The following is a 19,489-nucleotide window of genomic DNA, read 5'->3' as shown; positions in this document are numbered from 1 at the left end:
CAAACGCACGCACACCCGAAAGCCTCACTTTCGCCAGGTGTTCATTGAGAAGCCTTTCAGAGAACAAACAACTGGCCAATTTGTTTGAAAAGGGCTCTAAACTCTAGCATCTGCCTTTCAATCATTCATTAGCTCGCTAACTCATGGGGCAGGGTAACAAGGTGGCCTGCCTCAAAAAATAAACCAATCATTCATCTAATCATTGTGGATGCATTAGTGGATAAGAAAAGTGCAAAACAGCTCTTTGAGTGTTTGGACCGGCAGAGAAGAGATTAGACCCCCTATGTGCTTAAATAAAGGCGGTTTTTAGGGGTACCCCGTGCCTGCTGGCACAAACGTCTCACTCTTTCTGTCAGACTCCAAAAGGCAGAGCTACAGCATCACACCACGGAAAACCTGTAAGGAAGAAGGGAAATTTGCATGATTCTGTATGATACACACGTCTAGCAGAATCGGAGATAATAAATAGTTATCGAGGGACCACGATGAAATTGCATGAAGTATGTATAAGTGTATGGGGCTTCGAACAGGCCACAGATCAGTGCAAAAATATGTTACGGTGTCGGTCTTGACCTGTTTGATCGACCCAGACACCAGCTTCCACAAAGGGCTTGAACAAAAAGCTTTTCAAGGAGGTGGGGTGCGTGAGTGAGAAAAGCAGTATGTTGATTTCCACATCCTGCACAATGGAACCATCGTTAAGAAGCACATTTAGACACTTGCACCAGCTGCCCATGACTTAGTTATCCAGACAAAGACTAAACCATAAAGAGTCTGATAACACACACACACACACACACACACACACACACACTGCAAGTAATATCTGTGTTTCACTGTAATGAAAATCAGGTAGCCATATTGAAGATTTCTGTTCGAACATGCCATCATTAAGTAATTCATGCACATTTCCAGTTGAGAGCTGCCTTCATATAATCACATACATCATGTTTACATTAATTTTTACACTGTTTACCCAAACACACATCTACCTCTGAAAAGACTGAGCAGCAGCATATAAAATCGGAAAGTAGACCTGAGCTGCATTCAATAGATACACATTTACAGATAGACAGAAATTTAACGATGAACAGTAGTTTGTGTTCCTAGTAATACAATTGTGTGGTTGTTCCTTTACAAAGGTAAAGCAGCTTCTTAACCAATTTATTCACTATTTTTCATCTAAGTTTGTTGGCCATGCTTTTCAATGCAATTTGAACGTTTCTTATAAAGTCAAGTCCGAACCAGATTGCTTGAACAAACGATAAAACACGGTTTCAGCTAATACAACACGTTCATGTTTGTCAGTGTGCAACAAGCTAGCACTGCTCTGCAAGTTAATAACTGCTCCAGACATTTAGAAGTGTGCTTTAGCCCTTTCGAAAAAAAAAAGTACTTCTGATGGCACAAGTATATGAACCTGGCAACTAATCTGGAAGTGAGAATGGCCACTCAGACAGAAGAGCAAAAAAACCAACAAAAACATGTGACTGACACTCAAGCTGGGCTTCTCAGGAACAGATGGCCTGCAGGCTCGTATGGAATGGAAAGGGGAAGAACGGCCCAGATTGCTTTCTGAGGATTAGTAAGAACGCCTAGAATCAGAGCTTTCTCTGCTAAAAACTGTATTATTGGAAGGATGTGTGTGATTTACATGTGTGCTTGTTTACCAAGTAGAAAAGCAGAACTTAAACCACTGTCTAAATTCCTCTCTAGCCTGAACATCAAAGCAGTATCACATCTTAACTCCATTGTATATCAGAAGAAAAATTGAATGGCCTGAACAACCAATTCTACTTCATACCAATCCAGGTGATCTACTGTAGATTCACATAATATGCATTTTACTGAATAGGGTCTTAAACAAGCAGACACAAAAATCACACTGCTCACAGGAGTCAGTCAGTTTCTGAAGACTGAACATTGCAGGGACGCTGCAAAAAAAAACTATTTCTGTTATCAAACCTTGTAATATAATGCAGATGTAAAACCAAAGGACTGAAAGGAGAATGCAATTGGACACCAGGAACAGTCAGGTATCAGTTTGAACCTGAACGGTTTCATATTTCATTAAGCAAGCAAAAGCAAAATTGTAGTAAATAATCCAATCACAAACAAGAACATATTGTCCAGTGGCCTTGTACTTCCTACCCGGTGTACCACACACGCACACACACACACACACACACACAGGTGTTGAAGAGACATAATATATTAAGAATCATTTTGCTAGTAATGTTTTTTGCCATTGAGCACCGTGTGTGTGTGTGTGTGTGTGTGTGTGTGTGTGTGTGTGTGTGTGAGATCAGTTAATTCCATGCTTCAATTACTAAATTGACATATTAAAAAAAAAAAACTATTGGCCTTTGAAATAATAACTTTTGTAAAACAGTGTTGTAAAGGGAGAAAAACACTAAAGGTTAAAAAAATGTAAAAATAAAAAATATTCAGAGATTTTAGCATTTTGTTTCGTAGAAATCAGAGCCTAAACCTGATTCATGAACTCTTATTCATTTGTGGATGCAAGTTGTGAAGTCAAGATGCAATTCGGGTTAAAAACCTTGTTCAAAGGTTTAGGAGAAGCTTTCTGACTAATATTCAGTCATCTACAATATGATTCAGCATAACTGAAGGGGAGAAAGGGCCTTTAAAATGCCATCATATCTAATTAATTAATTTTTGACCAGCCCTGGTTATATAATATGTACTGTATGTACGCATGTGAGATAAAGCAAACTTTCCGCTGAACCAAAATAAACAGGCATCATAAAACACATTGATTGTGGCAGCAAAGTGGATTGCACCAGCATGGAGCATTCTCGCTGCCCCATGCTCCTCATTGTCTCAGCCCCCCACTATTCATAAACCCAGAGGTGGGGTGCCCCCCAACAACAGGCCTGGCTGCTCTAGAAGAGCCATTCACACAGTCTCTCTCTGCATTATAATGGAGTTCAGCATCACAAGGCCCAATGCAGCAGAGCTCACACAGAAAGAGAATGAGGGCAAAATTATTTCAGTGACTCCTCCTCCAGTCCCATATAAGCCACTGAGAGAATAGACAGAGAGAATAGCTCAGCTAGAGACTTTAACGTATCCCTGAACTCAATAGTGTGAATTGTAAAATGGTCAGGTCCTCTTTGCTTGGTGGAATTTGGTTGGATTGAATAGTCATTTTTATTTAAAAACAAAGCTACCATTTAAAACTACTATATATTATAAAGATGTGTGTGTGATATTTATACATTATATATATATAAATATTTGAGAAACCGTTCAGGTTCAAATTGATACCTTACTGTTGCTGGTATTCTCTTTTCAGTCCTTCGGTTTTACATCTGCATTATATTACAAAGTTTGATAACAGAAATAGTTTTTTGCAGCGTCCCTGCAATGTTCAGTTTTCAGGAACTGACTGACTCCTGTGAGCAGTGTGATTTTTGTGGCTGCTTGTGTAAGACCCTATTCAGTACAATGCAGATTATGTGAATCTACAGTAGATCACTTGGATTGGTATGAAGTAGAATTGGTTGTTCAGGCCATTAATTTTTCCTACCGATATATAATGGAGTTAAGATGTGATACTGCTTTGATGTTCAGGCTAGAGAGGAATTTAGACATTGGTTTAAGTTCTGCTTTTCTACTTGGTAAACAAGCACACAAGTAAATCACACACATCCTTCCAATAATACAGTTTTAGCAGAGAAGGCTCTAATTCTAGGCGTTCTTACTAATCCTCAGAAAGCAATCTGGGCCGTTCACACACACACACACACACACACACACACATATGGCGCGTATTAGCCATTGTTACTAAATTACATTTACATTTCACAAATAATAAGCCCAATAAATATGAAATGAAAATTCACATGTAGGGTTGATTTAGAGTCGCCAATTCACAAATCAACACATTAGAGGAAATGTGATGAACCCAGAGGAAACCTGCACCGACACAGGAAGAAATGTGAAACTTCACTTGGACAGTAACCTGAGCTCAGACCCGTTACCTCAGTGCACTCATTGAAATATGGTTTGAATTAAAATGCTGTGTAAGCACATGCCGGAGGTAAATTAGCATGTGCAATGCAAACATGCATAGAATAAATTGTAAAATGCAACATAATACCTCTAAAATAACATTTCATACCGTGTGCAATTGTGAGCGACTCGAACATATTTTGTAGTGTTGGGTAAGAGCTCAGTCACGCAACCGCCATGCTAATATAGGTGGCTAGCAAACACAGTAATGTTTAATGATTAACTTAATTCTTTTGATTAAGATTTGGTACCACTCTTTTTTTGTTTACTTATGAATTAAAATGAAATTCCACCCTATCAGATACAAATACCCACTCCATCAACTACTAATATTCACTCTATCAGTTATTAATGCATGCCATGGGGTGCTATGGGACATTTAGACAGGGTCTGCTACTCTTTGATAAAAATAATAATGAAAATAGGTTGAAATCCAACTTGTATTTTCCCATACTAACTAACTAACTAACTTCTTGATGGCAGGAGGACACTGTGGCATGTCGATATTAATTTGCATTAGTATTTGATGTTTCTTGTGTAAGTAAAGCTGTGAGATGTTTCTAGGGCATTAAGTAGCTTGGATATTAAAATCCATCAGTCTACATAGAATATTTGTATACTTTTTTAAATATATATTAATTTTGACAAGTTTTTTTTTATAGAAACAGGAAGTTGCTCTTGAATAATGTATTCCTTATTGTGATTCAATGCAGCATTTTAAATGTCGTTGTATAAAACAACAGTCTCTGTCGGCTGAGAAAACGATCAGTGCAGAGTATTTAAGGGCCGCTAGACTAACACACACACACACACACACACACACACACACACACACACACACACACACACACACACACACACACACACACACACACACACACACACACACACACACAGAGCGATCAATGTGCTTAATGTCCATTCAGCTAAAAAACAAATGCATCTGATGTAATCACTCCTCCCGTATATCTCTTATGCTGAATGCATCATCAGCACGAGCTACAAGTTAAGACTGTATAGACTGAGTGACAAGCCTGATTAGATTATTCACACACATACACAGCGGGAGGAACTGCAGGGAGGCAAGCAAGGATTAGCAACCGAAAAGGGAAAGAGGGAGGATGTAGCTGTGTATATGACTGTAGAGGAGGTTGGTGTCAGGCTTGACTTACCTTAAGCAGAATTTAGTGTGGATTATGTTCCACATACATCAGAATAATTGTAATCACTGCATGCACACAAACACACGCTCGGTGCAGGAGGAAGAGCGAGTGTCAGAGCGGCACGAGGAAGGCAGGAGATGCAGTGACAGCATCACAGAATCTGCCTGACTACAACACACATGCACGCGCAACGCACTCGAGTGCATACATGCGGCACACGTGCTCTATTTCAGGTGACTTCATTCCAGATGTTTCCCATTTTCCGCTCATATTAGGCCTATACCTACTAACAATCCCTTACTTGTATGAGACCAGTGTGCTGCTGAGTATAAATTTACTAAGAAAACCCAAGTCTCGGAGCACATCAATCATCCATAGGTGACACAAACACAAAGCTGAGCCTGATCATATAGTATAAATCAAGGCTAGAAAAATTGCTAAAGCAAGCATGAAAATAGTGAAGCCTGTGCTTATAAAAGAAGGAGAGTTATTCCATTGAAAGGTGAGCAAATATTAGATCAGACTGGAGAGCTCTCGTGCATGATCAGCAAAGATTTACAGAGTTTCTTAACTAAGCCGGATTCTTTTGTGTGTGTGTGTGTGTGTGTGTGTGTGTGTGTGTGTGTGTGCTGGAGGGGCAAGAATGTAAGGAATGCTCAGGAGAAAAAGCAGGGGCCTCCTTTATTGCATGCCCAGAGTGGAAGGTACTTAACTGTGAAGAAGTGCAACACTAAAAGTAAAAAAAAAATAAAATAAAATAAATAAATAAATAAAAGATTTGTTGCCAAATTTATAGCTAAATATAAAGTTGATAATTCGTTAATTTCCTAAAATTACGATATTCTCAGTTAAAAACAACAATAATTCACATATTAATGCGACGCTGTGTAAAAACACTCCTCTAACGCAGAGTCGTGACTCATCCAGCGTCAAAGCACGAAATCTGAACAGGATTAAAGCAGAAAGGTGGGCTGAGCACAGCAAAAGATGGCTGTACGCTTTCTCCACCCTCCGCTAGCACAGAAGGTTCACGCAACATAATGCATATAGAAAAATTGGAATAAAAAGCAATAGCTAAAAATGTCAAGGATTCGAAAGAAAAAAGAAAAAAGAAAACAGAAAAACAATGTGTATAACATTTTTTTTTTAAAAAGGTCGTGAAACAGGAAGCAAGCAAACGTGCGTTAGAAACACAGTCCATGCTTCCATTCAGCTGTTTCTTCAAAAACAAACATATGATAACGCTAGGAATGCGAGGGTCCTATTCTTGTACTTTTGTTGTTTTTAGATGCCCAAACAACTGCAATTAACCCCGATAACTAGTTTATAGAAAGACGTGTTGTACAGGTCATATACCAAAAAAAACAACAACAATTAGAACATGACCATTCCTAACACTTTATAACCTCAAATATACCTATACTGATACCAGACTAACAAAACAATGAACCCCCCTGAAGCAAAAACCATATAATTAGAAGCTTCTCTGTTTTTTATTTTACTGCCCAAAGATATCATAGTCGTAGTTTGCATTGGCTCAGTAGCCTGAGGCTTGTGAAGTTACAGGTCAGAGTTTATACAGATAAAGTCAATGCAAAGCTACAGTAGTTGCTATCAGAGGTAAATGTAGACATATTTTTTCACCTCAGAGAATTGCCTTTTCCACAGGCAGAAAAACTTTTTTTTAAAGAAATTGGGAGAAAACAGGCCATTTTATTACTATGTCTTTTCAATTTATTTAGGTCAATGACCTCAGTTCTGATTGGCTGCTCAAACACTGATTGATGCGTTTAAAATCCAGGCCTCAAGCAAATAAATATAAAACATCAAAAACGAACACAAAGGATTGTTAAAAACTAAGTCAGTATGTGTAATGAATTCAAAGGTACATTTTCTGTATGGGACCCTGGGGCTACATAATAGTCGGTATTTTCTTCAATCTTCAGCAGCAACATCTCTGCTACAGGCTGCAGTGACGGCTTTCCTAATCAATGAGGCTTAACTACATCTCCTACAAAAAATATGTCAACGGTGGTGACATCACAAGCATGAAGAATTCAAACCATTTACAGCTTATTTTCCAATATAAGCTGTATGAGCTGGGAAATAATGGTGCTTTTAGTGGGGGGGAAGGATAATGCTTGTGAGTAAGATGAGTGAGAAAGCAACAAAACCCATTGAATCCTAAATCCACTGGCAGTGGAGAAAGACACACGAAGGGGACGAAGAGCTTTAGAACCCAATCTTCAACAAACAAACAAGTTGCACTTTTCCAGAGCTGACAGATAGAACAGATGTGATAAAGATTCATTTCGATATTGGTCATATTGGTTGGTTTAAGGGAAAGAGCTGTTGGTGTAATCCCTGATGTAAGAGTGGTTGGTTTACTAGCATTTGCATCTAGAACTCAGAGACAAAAGCCGGACATCAAAGCGGAACACAAAGTCCGCATTTCAGTGTCACCTGCTGCCTGTCTCTTTCCCCAGGTCAATTTCTTACACAAACACACACACACAGTGGGGGTGGAGGGGACAAGAACAACTCATAACCCATTTCTGGGCCTCCCACAATCCCCTTTATTCCCCCAGAAACTCTCAGCAACAAAAAAAAATAAATAAATAAATAAATAAAAAAAAAGAGACAAAGAGGCAGCGAGATGAAGAAAGATTTTCACAACAGTTCATATCTTTTTGCTTTTTGTATATGCTGTGGTGTTGTTTAGAGATCTAAAGGCTAAAGGCACTTTTATAAATAATTCATGCATTATGGCATATCATCCGTGCAAAAGTGCAATCTACAAAGGTTTGCCACTACCGAGCAACAGATGTTACATCCTGTGAGAGACAATGCAGCAATGTGTGAACACCTGATACTTTTCAAATAATACAGTGTAGCAGGACGTGAGAGCTGCTAGCGATTAACTGAATGTTAGGAAGGGGAGAGGAATCCTACTGCCAGCATCTTAATAAACCATAGAAATAGAGAAAGGATCTGATAAGCAGCTCTCCAGTAAAAGCGGGAGCATGTCGTGAATAACTTACCTGGGTGTGCTCTGTGGAGCTGCTGCTCAGCTCGTCTCCCGATTCCGAATCGTTACGCAACACCTCCGAGCTGTTTCCTGGCGATGATCCCTCTGTATCTGAGTGTGACACTCCTTGGGGTTTCCCCCGGCAACCTGGCGGCTCTCTGGATGGCGACTCGGGCCTGGTACGTGGCAGCAGCACTGTGTTACCATGGTGATGGTTATGGTGGTTGTTGTTGTTGAGCAGAGCGAGCTCTGCGAGCACGTCTTTCATTCCGGCGTTCTGATTGGAGTCCCGCAGCAAAAAGGGTGGAGTATGTTGCTCTGGTAACGGGGAAGGCGTGCTGGAAGGAGGTGGCCGTCCAAAGCTGACCATTTCAGATGGTACCCGCTGTTGCGGGTTTTCACTGGCTGAGGAACATTGAGTTACGGGCAGAGTGATGGGGGGCTTGGTGCGTGGTTTGGGGGGCGGCATAAGCGCCCGACGCACCTCGCGCACATACTGCGCGGGCACGTAGAAAGCCTTGGTGCCGTCTTCCCTTCTCACCTGCCACCAGTCAGAGTTGGTTTTCCTCACCAGCATGTAGCACTCGCCCTGATGTATGGAAATGAGTCTGTCTTTGGCCTTGTACTCATAATCATACTCCACTTCCACATAGACCTGCCCTGAGGCTAGGCCTGAATCACTGCGACCCTCCATCTCAGACATGACTCACAGTAAATGTGTGCTTGTGTGTGTGCGCGTCTGCTGGGATTCAGAATGCGCAGACTGAAAGGATCCACATCTTTTAAGGGTTATCTATCCTCGCGTCTCTGCAAGAAGAAAGAAGCAAGGAAAGCGTTTAGAGAATAGTCAGAAATATCAATGTTAGTAAAAAAAACTTTGCGATTTAAAACTTTAGCTTTGGCTCGGAAGGAAAAACTTTTGTCCCCGCGGTGCACCAGGCTATGTGATAAATTTAATGATGTGGACATATCCGTCAATTCCGAATGCTGCGCGCCCCTCTCTCTCTCTCTCTCTCATATTCAGGCCACATTGAAGTATCGTAAAAAATCAAAAGCCTCATTTCAACAAAATAAAACTGTTTTTGGAGGTTCTGCACCAACTCCATCTTTATCTGTCTACTGATTCCACTACATAGTATCCTGTCCAACTGGTAAAGCACCAAAATGTGTTATTTCCTAAATAATAAAAAGCTTCAAGACCAGTCATGTCCCGCGATCGTGAGCAACATCTCAAAATACGTCACTGGAGTAAAATGGAAAGCGGGTCATATCTGATTTGATTCCCATCCAGTATATTGTCAAAACACCACATGCACTGCATTCTGACGAGTGGACTTGGTGATTGTGCATCATGCCAGGATTTGTCAGACACCGTATCTCCGGATTTCTCTTCTACCCAACGGAGCGTGCGCACACGCACATGCACGGAAAGAAAGCCATGTAGTTTTTCTCCTGTATCCTTTAGCACTGAAGGGATCTGCATGGTAACACGATCATGCGTGAGGACACCATGGCAACAAGCATATCAGTAGCTTAGTAATCAATTTACAATGACAGGACGCACACAAGCACGTATAAACATACACACGACTCGCACACGTACGAACTCACAAAAATAACGCCTCTCGAGTGACGCTTTCAGGAGCCAAATGTTCCCCAAATGCTGATCCGCCTTGTGACACTTATACGCAGCCATTTCCCTCTGCTAATCAGCACTGCGAACCGGCATGAACCTTCAAACAGAGGAAGTTTAACTCTTATGTCGTCAACACTAATATTCCATGATGTCTCTCCGTTATAAAGTATGTTCTGCATGGACACAGCCACACGGGAATTAGGGGCTCCCATTGGCTGCGTGTGGGTTAAATATACACTGACATGTTCATAGAAGGGATCCGCAATTGAGTGACTGCAGCAACAGCAGATCCCGTTCTTCCATCTCTTCTTTCATTCTCTTAAATCACTCAGTGGATGAACTGATGCAGATCACAATTTTTGTTCCTGAAAATACCTGCAGTTTTGCAGACTCTTTAAAACACTGCCGATCGGCGGCTCATGTTCTCTCTCTTGGATACGTTTTTAAATCTTCAAATGCTCCACCACACGTGTGAATGGCTTATCAAGTGATACAAATAGCAACCGGTGTCTCTGAACATGAGCGAACAAACACATGTATGTCTAGCGGCCTATCTATAACCTGGATGCTAAATGCGAGTTCAATGTCTTATACCCCGGCCCCAAAAATAAAACAGGAGACCATGTGTGAAACATGAAGCTAAAAAAAAAAAAAAAAAGAGAGGTTACCCTCATTGTATGTAATTAAATACTCGGAGAAGAGACACAAGCCACCACTACTCTCATTGACTACTGTGCTCTCAATCCATTACAAACATACCTATTTGAAAAAGCACAATTGTGCCACTCAATCTGTTGATTCGGAGCTTCTGAAGTGGTGAAAAGTAAGAATTTAGTTCTCTTTGTTAAGTCCAATCATTTAAAAAGGTCAACAATACACCATTCAAGAGCTTTTCACCTACAAATTATCACTGATTCTTATGAGAATTGTGAACCATACCAGGAGAAAACAAATATATAAAGAATATATACAGTATTATATATTAAATTTACCTTTCAGTAATAAAACCTCACTATTTTTTTCATGTAGCAATAAATAGAAAACTAGGTTATATTCTTAAGACATTTCAATTCAATTTTCAAACCGATTCATTTTTATTTGTATTGCACTTTTTACAATGGGTTTTGTTTTAAAGCAGCTTTACAAAGATCAAGCGGTAATGAAAGAATGGACAAGTTTGCTCCTTATAATAAACATTTTCAGGCTGAATTTTCTTGAACTACCGTATTTTCCGGACTACAAGCCGCTACTTTTTTCCCATGCTTTGAACCCCGCGGCTTAAACAATGAAGCGGCTAATTTATGGATTTTTCCGGGGTTTTTCCCGGTTTCACAAGTTTCAAGCCAAAAAACTGAGCCCCATAACATTAGACCAATGAAATTGCCAAACGCGTTCAGGTGAACCAATTAAAACTCTTTATATTAAATCAGATGCGCTCCCACTGAATCGGGCCGCACCACATCATAAATATAGATGATGTTCCTCTGACCTGCCGCTCACTCTGACTGTCTACAGGAAATGCGAATCATTCGTCACGCTGAAAACAACCGGGCATGAAAAAACACACTTCACCTGTGTTCTGAGCTGCACGCCATCGGGAAAAAGCTTCACCGATGGTGATTTTTAAACGCACAACAATGCCAAAAGAAAAAGGAGGAAGACAGTGAACAATGACTTTCTTGGTAGGCTACTGTTTAGATACAAGCCGTGTAACAGACACTGTCTTTCATTAAAGCCTGTGTAAAGTTCATTAGTTTCAATGTAGACTTATAGACAGGTGCGGCGTATTTATGTTCAAAATAAAAATCTTTGTAAAATTCAGTGGGTGCGGCTTATATATGGGTGCGCTTAATAGAAATTACGGTATATTTTATCGACAAAAGTATTCGGACACCTGACTTTTCAACAAACTATTACCATGAAGTTGGAGGCACAGTTATTTTGGAAGTCGCTGGATAAAGTAGCATTAAACTTTTCCTTCACTTGAACTAGAAGACCCAAACCGGTTTCCAGCACCACGATTCCTTTGTGCACGAAGCTAGAAAATACGGTTGAACATGGGTTGTAGAGGAAGATCTTCAGTGGCCATAGAGTTTCATCAGTACCTGACTTTACAAACACCCTTGTGGCTCAGCGAGCATAGATCTCCACAACCGCACTCCAAAATCTAGTGGAAAATCTTCCCTGAGAAGTAGAAGTTATACGTCAACTAAATGTAGAATATGCCGTTTAAATACCACCTGATCTTATAGTCAGGCGTCTATATAGTTTTATGTTTAGTCTTTTTGAAATGATTTTTTTATTTGATGACTTCTTTTAACTGAGCTGATTCTACAGATTTTCTGAAAGATGTTTTAAATGATCAAACTAAGCAATACAGTCACAATTAGAGATTCTTTATAAAACAATCCCACTGACAGCAGCTGTAAAACCCCCGGTGTCACGTTTAAAATAACGCAATTATAAAAAATACTGCTCTACAGGAATTGGTTAGAACCAGCATTTCTGTTGAAATACTCAAAGGGAATAAGCATCTATTAAATCTTCAGGTTTCATTTCCTGGAAGACGTCACCACGGTATTGATAAAACCGTACCATGCGTCGGTTTACTCTACTACTGCTCCCTCATACTAGTCTCCTACTGGAAGCAGGAATGTGACGAATGGGTCAAACATATGGTTGCACAGAGTTGATAAAAATGACTGCATCTGTCAGATGTTAACTATGCTGTATTGGGAACAGCTGAGACTGATTAGCAGTGTGTGCAGAAAAAAAAACATTGTGCTGAGAGTAAGTGATTATAGCTCTCATATACGAGTGCTTGATTTTGACACCAGACATAATTGAGGTCTATTCCAGAGTCCAAAACTGCAGTAATAATGATTATGAACTGTTAATGCCAGTTTATTAGTTACAACCCACTTTCAAACAAACCAAGCATCTTAATATCAAATGTCACATGACTCTAGCATGTGGAATAAACCAGTTTCAGCATCAGTGCTCAGGATGGGATAGGATTGGTAGAACTTGGCATGGGAGTTGAAGCCAGCTGTTCGGTTTCTAGCATTTCCTAAATGGCCTTCACACTGGGCTTTTCTCACCCAATTCTTTCAAGGGTTTACCAAGAACCACGTGAAAAGCAAATCTTGACTATATCGATAAATATAATCCTTCAGACGCAGTACAGCGCACAGCGTTGTATACTGACACTTGTCTCAAATGGGTTATGCATCAGCTTCAAACAATCTTAGATGCTAAGGACACTCATCTCTGGACACCTCAAGACAAGCATTGTTATTTACTTCTTTTCTGTATTATATTCAACATCCAGGATATGATCCTACCAGCCAATTGTTGCATATTTTCCCTTAGCACCAATATTGTTTTAAGAGCTGCAGAAACGACCGTATATTGCCTGAGCCAAAGTTGAAAACAAGTTCAAAAAATTTAGTAAAAATTTTGTGCTGTGCTTTATTTAGAAAATAATCCCTGCTTTGTGGTGTAATATGGCCTGGGTTAAAGCAGAGGATTGTTTTCCTTTCATTTTCTGCTTTGGCGTGTTATTTATCTCTTGCATTACAACTATTTGATGATCATGATTCGAATGATCACTTACGGTACAGCATTAACAGCTGGTTTTTGTTCCTGCCCACACATAATATAACACCAAGTAACCGGAAAGCATAGACTTCTCAGTCTGAACTTTGCGACAAGGCACGGACACGCGAGATGAAAAATAAATGTGTTTCACAACAGAAAACTTCATCAAACTGAATTATACATATAATACAGGGTTATTCAAAAAGAATGAACTGATATCATGACGCATTGCTTCAGTTCTCAAACATCGTCATGGAATGAGTCAGTGACCGTTTGAAAGAGGAGTTATATTGTGAGTAGAATACTTGTGACTTGGCTGGAGTTCTGCAATACTTTTCCTTAATTAAATATTGTGTAATGAAACTGGCACATTCTTTTTAAATAACTATATTATAAACCTATTAATTACCAGTTATAGCAAGGAGCACTGTCCGAGCCGTACTGCTGCAGAAAAGGAATTTACACCTACATCAAAATTTGAGAACGATAACGATCTGTCATCATTACACATTATCACATCAAACGCACCATCTATGTCGCATAATTTCTGCTCTCCTGCTAAGCAACAACTAATATTTATATCATGTTTCCCACCAGACACCGCCAACTGTCGTGAAACAATCATACCTAATACCTTATACGTAGCGTGTCGAGAGAATTTGCCTCGTCTTCCATCCAAACATGCAGCACTAAAGGCGCTTGTAGCATTTCTGGCAACAAAATCAAAAGCCCACTTACTTTTATTCACCCTGACATAATACATCATCACGGCTGCCAAGACCCTGCAGCTGCCAAAGGGGTAAAACAAGATTATTTCAGCCTGTGTTTAAGAGTGAAGACATGAGAGAAAAAAAAAAAACACATCATGAAGGAAAACACAGAATAAATAGCACTTCGGTGAAGTGAAGTGCTGTTAAAAGAGACGAAAGAGGAAAACCCAAATGAGGACACAGAACAAACATACTTCCCGTCAGGTTTTAACGGAGGTCAGATCCTCCAGCCGGACTTGGTGAAGTATGTGACGGTCATCTTAACATGCATGCGTACAGCAGAATATGCCAATAGTCCATGGGTTTGCTGTTGCCACCAGAATTCAAATCTGGCAAATAGTGTCTGTGAAAAAGGTCATGTTTAGGGAACTTACCCTAAATATTCACACACATTGTTACTAGATCTTCCTAGCTTCAAAAGTAAACTGCAATATCACACGGTGGGAGTGTAGTGGTTAAACAGAGAGAGCCTCAAGAAATCAGCACACAGTCCGATTTCTGTGAAATAATTGCATTTCTGAATAAAAGGTTTCCTGAATTGTTATTTATCCACAGAAATGAAATGCCAGAGCATCCCGGTGTATACCATTCAGCACATTTACTCCAAATTTTCAAAGTAACTGCATAATTTGCCAAATCAAGTACAATTCATTCACATGCAACAGGTCTGGAATAAAAGGGTGAAACTACACAAATTGTCCCAAAAACAGGTTTTCGCCTCTGAGAACACATACATAATGCCTTATCAAAGGGCTATCAGCACTTCCTTTAACACCTGTATGAGGAAAACAACTGAAAATGCTGATGTACAGTGAGTTTCTCAGTCACACCACATGACAAAGCACAAGGTGGGTGACACTTTCTAACACGAACTGTCTGAGACACAGACATGTCTCAATTAAGTGCGCATACAGTCTCATTCCATTCTAAAACAGAAAAGCGCTGGGATTCCTCTCTAGCATGTGGATCCCATTTCTGAGTTTGAACCGAGCCCAAAGCGGAGGCAGGGAGCAGATGGAAGGACTCGAGTTTGGCTGAGAGTGTGAGGTCAGAATCACAAAGCACGGAGAAATCACTACTGGCTCTCACAACATGTCTGGGTTTACAGTCAACTAAAATGATTGACGGTCTCACAGTTACCGGATCCCTCTTTGAAGGATACGATCAACAATTTCTCACAGAATACAGCAAGAAGGTTTTCATTCGGTACTTACAGGTGGACGAAAAGGAACACCATGACAGACAGCACATGAACTGATTGAAAATTCTCGCAAAGCTACACCCAGACTGATTGTAAAAAATAAATAAATAAATAAAAATACACTAGTCAGTAAGTCAGTCAGTGCCATTTGTAACAATTCCTGCAACTTTACCCAAATATTCTTATCGGTACGTGTTGGGATTCAAATCTGACATAAATACGACCTTAACCAGGAAGTTTCGTTTGTTAAGCTTGTTAACCTCACACAGTTATTGTTGGTTTTTTTTGTTTGTTTCTGTCTGCCAACAACTTTTCCTAACAAATATACTTGGTTTCAGTTCCCAAAATATAAATAAATTAGCAGGATCATTGAAACCATTATGGACCAGAGCACTCCAATGCACATGCTGGTCATGTTCACATAAAAAAATCTCTTACAAAGTCTTGCAAGCTTCATATCTAATTGCTGTCACTTTTTCCCCTGGTATTCTTACTTCTGTTCTCAACCTCTAGCGTTCTCAAAAGTAAAAAAAAAAAAAAGGGAATTGTACACTTCCTGTTTATACCCATATTAGTATTTGTTTACAACACATTAGCTGTCCATGCCATAGAATGCATCCGTACTAAACGGCAAACAGTAAAATGCTGCAAATGTTGCATGGTTACTAGAAGACTGCATTGTTGAACACATGTGATTCCAGTTTCTTTTACATTTATGGCATCCGGCAGCCGTCCTTATCCAGAGCGGCTTACCGTTTCTGTCATTTTCTACACCTGTCAGTTGTCAAAGGCCCAGCAGTGGAAGCTTGGTGGTGATGGATTTTAACTTACAACCTGCTGATGGGGCGTTAAACATCACCACTTTATATACCACTCGTTTACTTCACCAGTTATTTCTACAAAGCGTTTCACTATAAGTGCTATACCACCACAACCTCAAGTTTCTGTCAAGTAGAATTCGGGTGGCAGCGATGAACTGGGTTCCAGTGTTTCTAATTCAGCTTGGGTTACAACCAGTGTGGAGCTTCTGTGCATGTTCTCCATGTGCATCTTACCTGTAGAGGTAAAAATGCTCTACATGCACACTACAGGTCTAAGAACTAACCCGTTTACATACCATAAGTGCACTGTATCCAGGTAAAAATGATAAGGGCACAACCCAACTACAAGAAAAGGTACAGTACGTGTTCACTTTTTTTTTTTCCCTTGGAGTGAACAAACACATCAAGGTTGCATTTCTAGGATACAAAAACAAGCTTGCTTTGCTAAAAGCCCAATCTGCTTAGCTATTCTGCTGGGCTGAGTGACCGGATAAAGCAGTCTATAATTAACCTAATGGCATTGAGTGGTGTTAGGATTCACATGCGCTGTGTTTGGGGTTGAATGCATCACCTCCAAGGGTTCATTCAGCTCAAGAGCCAGAGCAGGAACATCCTGCTCCTCAAATACTACTCTGGGAGAAAAAAACCCGCAATGGCGAAGTTAATGAGGTACACACACGTACACACACACACACCCACCCACACCCCTCTTTCTGTCCTGATTCTGGCCTATCTGCCTTTACCACCAATGTGTTTGTGTGCGTGTGGGGGGCAAGGAAGTCAATATTAACCCAAAAACTTGGTCCATGTTTGTGCCTATGCAAATAGAAATAGAGTGTATGCCCTATGAGAGGCAGCGCGTGCACACACACACACACACACACACACACAGCTCGCTGTTTGGTCAGCAGTGACAAACCGGTGAAACATGAAAGGCTTGATAACACACACACACAGGAATTTCTTTTATTTATTTTTTAGAAAGTAATTGACTGATCCTCCAGTCTTAGAGCCTGAGCCGTCCAGTTTGTAGCTTTAGATCAACCCAAACCCGCCCCAACAACAGGGTTGTTATGAGTATGTAGTTTAAACCCCGAGCAATTCATAACTTTGTATTTGTTTACACTAATCTGCATGATTATGTACAGCATGCACGTACACATTCTTATTAAACACACACGTTTCAGCAACGCATTTAAAGGCGCTTTACTACGGAGCTGAAACGAGGCGTAAATTTCACCGCAGCTTTTTTTCCCCTCCGAGCCGAAGTGGTTACTGGTTAGCCGCAGCGGTGCAACCCGCCAGCCATCAACCAAGCAACAACAATTTGACTCTTTATTTCTCCAACAAGAGAATTTTAATCCCCCCCCCCCAAAAAAATTAGAAACCCTGGGCACTGACCTTACGTCCACGCACTCGGTGCTGCCGTGTCCGAAAATCCCCGAAAAAAAACTTTAAAAACCCTGTAATTTCCCCCCGCGGTGTGTATGGAGACGGTGATCAAGAGAAAAAGCACTTGCAACCGAACTGCACCAGCACGAAGCGCTACTCCTCCACCGCTACCCTGGAACGCGCGCGCTCCCGTGCTCCTGCGCGCCCTCGCGCCCAATCCGGTGCTCTGGAGGTGTTGGAATCGAGGCGCGCGTCCGCGTCACTGCGCGTGCTCGTATTCCGCACCCTGTATCTTTCTTCTAGAACTGAGCTGTGCTGCGTGCGCATGTTTTGCACCATCATCTACGCTGCCCTGGTAAATGCATGACCTCGATCACTTCACGAGAAGGAGATCAACAAGTACAGGTTCAAACTAACACATTATCCAGTGAAAACGGGGGCATCCTAAATTAACACATTATAAAAAATGTGTACAATTTTATTATTATTATTAAACTTGCTTTGCTATGATCGTCATATATCCAAGCTGGAGCTGAAGACGACAGAAAAATAGGTTCTCGGAAAATATGCAAAGTGTTGAATGCAGTAACAAAGGCAATGAGTGGGTGTACAGGCTGGTAAATCATATTCAACATATTCAACAAGGGAGATGCAACATTGTACACTCTCAGGAATCACTTTGGTCAGGCTCACAGTGTGCAGAGACTATCACACTATCACAGGGCCAATGAAAGATGAGACACCCTGGATGAGACACCAGTCCACTGTACTGACTGTAATTCAGACACTAATAATAATAATTATATACCCCATTAAATATGCAAACTTTTGCTTCACTGAGATGTTTAGAGTAGGATTTTGTTTCACTGTCCCTCAAGTTCATAACTGAATCAGTCCACATTGCTAATGAACTAGAACAAGGGAACAGTTGTGTCAAGGTACCATGGAGACGTGTGTGAGAACTTGAGTGGATTAATACTGCCACCATGTGCTTATTTAAAGCCAGTACTATTTAAAATAGTCGATTATTTCTACAAAATATAAAAAAAAAAAAAAAAAAAAAAGACTAAAGCTGTAAAATCCAGTTATCAACCTACCAAGAAAAAAATAAAACCCCAACCAATATTATGCCATTAATTTTTATTTTTATTTCATGTCAAGGGGTGAAAACCTGCCCTACAGTAAGCATTCAGAAGAAATATACAGTTCAGTCCAGTTTTTGACTCTGCACAACTCAAGAGAGCCGAATGTATACACACACAGAGGTCCCTCTCCATCATTACAGGTACTGTTATCTTTTTTAAACTACGATGCAGATTCAAGTCAAAATGATCTCTGTAAGCAAAACTGTTCAAAAAAATAATTACAAAACTCAAAGGAAAAAAAACCTAATCTAATCGATTTGACATGAGACACTTTAACTCGGATTACAATGAGTGAGGCGTTCAACTGAGATGGAACATTTAAAGTGCTTTCAAAGAGTACAGAGGGAAATAGAATAAAACCAGGCCAGTCATGTTTGTTTATACTTAATGCATCATCAATATTTTGTAAAAATTAATTGTCTGATCCATATTGCACAAATAATTTCATTTCTATCAGTTATTCTGTCACCCTGCTTGCTATTGGAACAAAAATTTACAAAGGAGCACTGAGAAAAGATGTAGGTGAAAATGTCATCGGTAAAGGAAAACTAAATGAAAGCCGAAGAGGAAATAAAATGCGTATTAAAAAAAAAAACTGAAACAACAATAATTCCCATGTCTATATTAAAACATCAATAAATAAAACATCCACCTGCAAATACAATGAAAACGTGGTAAATAACTATTAAATAGAC

At 40.1% G+C, this 19,489-nt stretch overlaps 1 protein-coding gene across 12 annotated transcripts in view; it reads right to left on the bottom strand.

The window, feature by feature from the left end:
* The window catches only part of arhgap12b (Rho GTPase activating protein 12b), a 55,051-nt gene extending 36,843 nt beyond the window's left edge, over positions 1–18,208 (bottom strand). For 3 of the 12 annotated variants that reach the window (XM_083556695.1, XM_083556700.1, XM_083556699.1), the window contains exons 1-2: positions 17,659–17,973; positions 8,243–9,036 (exon numbers count right to left, since the gene is read on the bottom strand). In XM_083556695.1, the coding sequence (XP_083412821.1) occupies positions 8,243–8,932 (690 nt within the window). In that variant the 5' untranslated portion in view covers positions 8,933–9,036; positions 17,659–17,973. Of the gene's footprint in view, positions 1–8,242; positions 9,037–17,658 lie in introns of all 12 variants that reach the window. The other 9 variants (XM_083556701.1, XM_083556706.1, XM_083556697.1 and 6 more) reach the window with 4 other exon arrangements.
* Positions 18,209–19,489: the final 1,281 nt, after the last annotated feature.

Source organism: Silurus aristotelis (genome assembly GCF_946808225.1).
Source record: "Silurus aristotelis genome assembly, chromosome: 12".
NCBI classification, from domain to species: domain Eukaryota; kingdom Metazoa; phylum Chordata; class Actinopteri; order Siluriformes; family Siluridae; genus Silurus; species Silurus aristotelis.
This window is presented reverse-complemented; position numbering and strand designations above follow the sequence as displayed.